Consider the following 5702-nt stretch of genomic DNA (forward strand, 5'->3'; position numbering starts at 1 on the left):
ACACCTGTCCACAGGAGGCTTTAAAAAAAATATTTTTATAAAAAATTAAACAAAATATATAGTAAATATATAATGAAATGTGACACATCATATAAACGTGTACTGCGTTCAAAATTAGTCGCGTGCAGTTGGCAATCAAGTCAGAAATTAATTTTATTCCTCAGCTATTTGTTATTTTGATATTCGTTTATATATTGAATTCACAAATAGGCGACATCGACTTTTTTGTATTAAACTATAGCAATATGGACAAGTTAAGTTCCTCTCGTTTAATAAAATGATCATTCATTTATTTCAGAGTTTTGCTTTATTTTATAAACTTAATCAAACATTGTATTTTTTGTACAACAAATGAAGCATTAACACATATACATTATCTAGTTGTTGATGTTATTTCGATAATTTAATTATTGTATCAATGTATCTTTCTTTCCAAACTAAAGGCATTGATTAGCTAAATCCACACTGTTGCATGCATAAGTGGACCATTAAAAATAGATTAATCATCCGTCACTCCTTTAATCTTCCTTGAGCTATTGGGCCATTTCCGGCCGGACCTGAACGCAGCATCGTAGTCAGCTGACTCTCGAGTGGTCATGTGACCTTCACAGGCAGAGGCGATCCCACGGAGCAGTGTGGGAACAACAACCGGGGATCTCTTCAAATAAGAACCCGCTCGGTGGTGGTCTGTCCTCGGTGTCTTTGTCTCGTCCACCCGCTCCCCGTGCAGCATGGCGTGGACTAAATACCAGCTGTTCCTCGCGGGACTGATGCTCACCACCGGCTCCCTCAACACGCTGTCCGCAAAGTGAGTACATTTATTGATGTGTTTTCCCAACTGGAGTCATGTGTTTGCAGTTAAAGTTCATTTCACTGTTGGAGAGCTCGCAGACTACCAGCTAACTCTTGAGCTCGTCGAGATAGCGTGTTTGTTGTTGAGTATTATCACGGTGTCCACTTAGTTGTAGCTGCTATTGGGTAACTGCCGCTATTATCAATAACGAGCTCTCGTGTCGTGGGAGCTTCACGTAAACATCCGCATTGAGCGTTAGTTGTGCGTGAGGACAGACGTTTTAATCTCTGTTCTTGACACGGTAATAGTAATGTCAGGAAGCAGCTCACGATGGGATGGACAGTCAAATGATTCACGTTTTAGGTTTGCAAAATGAAACGTCTTTGCTATTGTGCAACGGTATCGTCATGGGCTTTCTGAACCAGGCATTCGTGTTCGATGAGGTGACGTAATGGCCTCGTGCAACCTGTGTAGGTCTCAGGTAAACACAAACGAAAGAGAAATCACGTATCATCTGCAGCTGACTATTACTTTCTTTATCATTTGGTTTTCAAAACATCAGAAAATAGTAAAAAAGAAAAATGTTAATGACATAACATCTTAAAATTAACAAGGATTTAGGACAGAGGAAAGCATACACTGGTCACATTAGAGAAGCAGGAAACAGTTGATGTGTTGTACAGTCCCTTGATAAATTACTTAAATCTTTTTTTTTTTTTGAATCAATACTGGTGATTGTTAGTTTTATGTTGACTGAGATGAAGGAATCCACCATCGTGTCAGTCCTCAGTCATATATTTATTAAGGGACTGCAACAACCAACTACTTTCAATGACACTTAACCTGCAGGTTATTTTTTTCATACAATATAGTCTTTAAAACGGCATAACAAAGGGAAAATGCCCTTTCATTAAAGTTTTTTAAATTATATGTTTTCATTGACAAATAGTATCTAAAAAAAAAGTAAACATCTTTACATTTAAGAAGCTGGAAAATAATATTTTTTGTTTTTTTCTTTAGTGATACCTTCAATGATTTATGGCTAATACATGTAACTCATCTCTCATTATTGTCACGATAGGAAGAGGTTTTCTCTTTTAGTGAAACTAGACATTCAGCTTTTTTAACTTCCCCAGTAATCTGTGATGTCAGCTCCCTGCTGTCTGGCACACTTCTCTGTCCTTTTGTGGGCTTTGTCAGCGGAAAAAGAAACACCTAAAAATCTTGAATGAATCACAGTGTGGGTGCTTATGTCTCAGGCGAGGCGAGCTGTGTCATGTTGCTTAGAAAAAAGCAGCAACTAAGGGGTAAAGTTCCACTGTCACCTGACACCGGCCTCGTCACAGCACCGCCTCGCTGGCTTTAAAGCCCCTCAGCTGAGACCAGATACAGCTTGTAGTAGAGTGATAGTTTTGGTGCAAGTTCCCTCTTTTCTGTCACGCATACATGCACCGCTTGCAAGGTACTCAATCCGAGCAGCGTAGCCAGGAATAATCAGGAATAGTCCTGGCAGAGTTGGATGAAGTTTCCTTCTTGAGCTCAGGCGCTGTTGAGTTTTGAAGAAGTTGCGGCATCATCACTATATTCCCTCGCTTTGCATTTTAAAGAAAACATGACGCTCACATGTCAGTCATGCTTCCTCTGACGGTCAGCGGGTTGTAAAGATTTAAGCACTCATTAACTTCTCAACAGTCCAGAACTCTTACGAGAGCACAGTGAAACAAAATGTTCCCTCACTGCAGAACTCTGCTCACAGTGGTATTTATGAGTTGGTTGTCAATCAAAGGCAGCCGTAATGTAAAAGAATACTAAATACCAAACAAACAAATCTTAGTTCTACACTAACAAAGTTATTGTCGACCAATTGGTTACTTCTTTGTTCATAAATGTCAGAAACATTGAAAATTAAAGTTATATATTCCCACAGCCTAAATTGATCTGATTAATTCAACTTATCTTTGCAGTTCTAGCTTCAATATTTGACTGTTTTCTATTATTTTTGGTTGTGTGAAATATCCATAATTAAGTTGTAATATCGTCTTCTTGTCTGACAGATGGGCTGACATGTTCTCTGCGAAGGGTTGCCATGATGACCCCAAACATCCATTTAGTCATCCGTTTGTACAGGTAAAGTAATGAACTGTTATCATATAATGTAGCACCTTATTGTCACTCTACTGTTCTGGATATTCAATAAGTGAATAGTCTTTATGGAATAACCACATTGTAAAGCCTGTTGTGTACTGCTGTGTGAATTAAACACTTGGTGATTCTTTTCTAATTGTATTAAGAGTTTTAGTGCAAATTGGTCTCATGTAAGATAACAAAGAAAACATACATTCAGAATTTCAGCAATACGCTGAATATGTTAGTGTGCATGCACACAAATACTAGTAATCAGATTTTGACTACAGTCTAATTTAACTGAATTGAATAAAACTTTCTTAGAAATGTTATCAGTTTAGACGTCATTGGACATGTCTACCATCTCAACTGCTGTTTCCTATAAGTCAACTCTAATTGGTGTGCCCTCTCTGTGTCTTCCTCCCTCTCTACCGTGCAGGCGGTGGGAATGTTTCTGGGCGAGCTCAGCTGCATTGTGGTCTTCTACATCTTACTTTGTCATGACAGACGAAGGCCGGAGCCCACGATGAACCCCGGCCAGAGCTTCAACCCTCTCCTCTTCTTCCCTCCCGCCATGTGTGACATGCTGGCCACCTCCCTCATGTATGTTGGTAAGTGACTTTTCGAAACCTTTTTATCTGCTCAATGTTCAGAAACGTTCAGCTTTTGCTCACAAGCTCTTTTTTTTTGGGTGATTTCTGCCCTCATGCAGCCACCACTTTTTCAGCTTTATTGAGAAGCATGAATTGTTTATTTCTGTGCCGCTAAAAGGAAAGAAGGTATTTTTAGACAGAAAAGCATACGTATTTGTATTTCTTTTGCAGCTCTCAACATGACGAGTGCGTCCAGCTTCCAGATGCTGCGCGGAGCTGTCATCATCTTCACCGGTCTGCTGTCTGTGGCGTTCCTGGGGCGGCGCCTGGCGCCCAGTCAGTGGTTCGGCATCCTCATCACCATCGTGGGCCTGGTGATAGTCGGCCTCGCAGACTTCTTCAGCGGGAACAAACAAGACACGCACAAACTCAGCGACATCATCACAGGTGAGGGGGGGATTTAAGTTCTGGGCTTCATTATATGCAGTAATCCACTCTGTGTTCAATCCATTGTGTTTCAGGATGATGGAAAGAAAAGTAAATGCACAAATGATTTCTAATGATCAACCAAAATGACGAAGAGTTTAAAAACAAATCAACCTCAACCTCAGTTCCTAAAGGCAGTAAATAAAACAGCACTACTCTCTTCTGTCCTACAGGAGACCTTCTGATCATCTTGGCTCAGGTCATTGTTTCAGTGCAGATGGTCCTGGAGGAAAAGTTTGTCTACAAACATGATGTCCATCCTCTTCGGGCTGTTGGTACTGAAGGTACGGCAGTTGTTCATCTGCAGTTACATGTGACTTTGTTTTAGGAACACCTAAAGTAACATTTTGTGCACAAGGACAGAGAAGTGCACGAGTACAAAGAGTCTATTTTTAACAGAAGTAAATATTTTGGATTGCAGATGTCGGATAGCGACAGATAGACTAGTTTCATTATTGTCTTCTAACCCTTTAGTTATAGAAATATTTAATATTGTTTTTTGCCACAGAATTAAAACAGCTGCTCCTCGGTGAGCTGCAGCTTTTGCCAAACTTCTCCGCCCTATTGTCAAGAGTAAAAGTAAATAAAAAGCTTATTTTTCTGATCATTTTATTTGTGCAAAAACAGAAGGATGAATCATTCTTTGGTTCAACTGGTCACACGCGTACATGAAAGCTAAGACTTTATTTTAACTAGTTACAAAGGTTGTGAACTCCGGTCCTCGGTCATATGTTTAATTCTGTTTTCTATTTCCAGGTTTCTTTGGGTTCTTCGTCCTGTCGCTGCTTCTCATCCCGATGTATTTCATCCATGTTGGCGACTTCGGCAACAACCCTCGGCAGGTCCTGGAGGACGCGCTGGACGCCTTCTGTCAGATCGGGCACGAGCCTCTCATCTTGTTGGCTCTGCTGGGCAACACCGTCAGCATCGCCTTCTTCAACTTTGCCGGGATCAGCGTCACGAAAGAGATCAGCGCCACCACCCGCATGGTGCTGGACAGCCTGCGCACGCTGGTCATCTGGGCGGTGAGCCTGGCGCTGGGTTGGGAGCAGTTTCAAGGCCTGCAGGTGCTGGGCTTTGTGGTGCTGCTGGTGGGTACAGCGCTCTACAATGGACTGCACCGCCCCCTGCTGGCCAGGATACCGTGGTGCGCCGCCAGGATGAACACAGAGGAGGACAGCCCAGAAGAAAGAGAGAGGCTGCTGGGTGACGGCAGGGTGCAGGCCGGTGACGAGAGCTAAAACCTGAGACGTGCCGGTCCACTGGACTGTCTGTCAAAGACACTGCACCTTCCTTGTAGTGATAGCCTCTTTTTAAATATGGTCCTTTTCACACCTCCGATTTTTAACAGATCTCATATGTGGGAGTGGGCACGCTCTTTCAAAGGAATAGCTTGGTTCATGAGTAGTACCCGTCTTCTCCTCTATCTCTGGGAAGAAAAGAAGTTCTCAAATTGTTTAACTGTTCAGAGAAACCGAGGCCAGTCTGATGGAGCTTTTATGTTAAAATACATGTTTTTTTATGAAATTAATTCAAGTTAGGAGAAGAAAACATGAAAAAAAAACAAGCATAATGTGTAATAGCCAGTATCAACATTTTCTTCGGACCCTCTCACATATTTATTCATCCTTAAAACGATGCAGGGTAGCTACGATGTACTAAAGTTTTCAGTATCTGTCGGATATGAGTTCATCCTTAAACACTTG

The 5702-nt window shown here is 41.5% G+C and overlaps 1 protein-coding gene across 1 annotated transcript in view; it reads left to right on the plus strand.

Moving 5' to 3' along the window:
• The first annotated feature begins 622 nt into the window (after positions 1 to 622).
• slc35f6 (solute carrier family 35 member F6) overlaps positions 623 to 5702 on the plus strand; it is a 5651-nt gene continuing 571 nt past the window's right edge. Inside the window, exons 1-6 of the mRNA XM_068577206.1 lie at positions 623 to 808; positions 2848 to 2920; positions 3357 to 3528; positions 3742 to 3957; positions 4170 to 4280; positions 4753 to 5702. The exon at positions 4753 to 5702 is cut by the window's right edge and continues 571 nt beyond it. Coding sequence (XP_068433307.1) covers positions 732 to 808; positions 2848 to 2920; positions 3357 to 3528; positions 3742 to 3957; positions 4170 to 4280; positions 4753 to 5237 — 1134 coding nt within the window. The 5' untranslated portion in view covers positions 623 to 731 and the 3' untranslated portion in view covers positions 5238 to 5702. The remainder of the gene's footprint in view (positions 809 to 2847; positions 2921 to 3356; positions 3529 to 3741; positions 3958 to 4169; positions 4281 to 4752) is intronic.

Source organism: Clinocottus analis, unplaced genomic scaffold (genome assembly GCF_023055335.1).
Source record: "Clinocottus analis isolate CAN_PGR_092001 unplaced genomic scaffold, fCliAna1.0.p SCAF_15, whole genome shotgun sequence".
Classification (NCBI taxonomy): Eukaryota; Metazoa; Chordata; class Actinopteri; order Perciformes; family Cottidae; genus Clinocottus; species Clinocottus analis.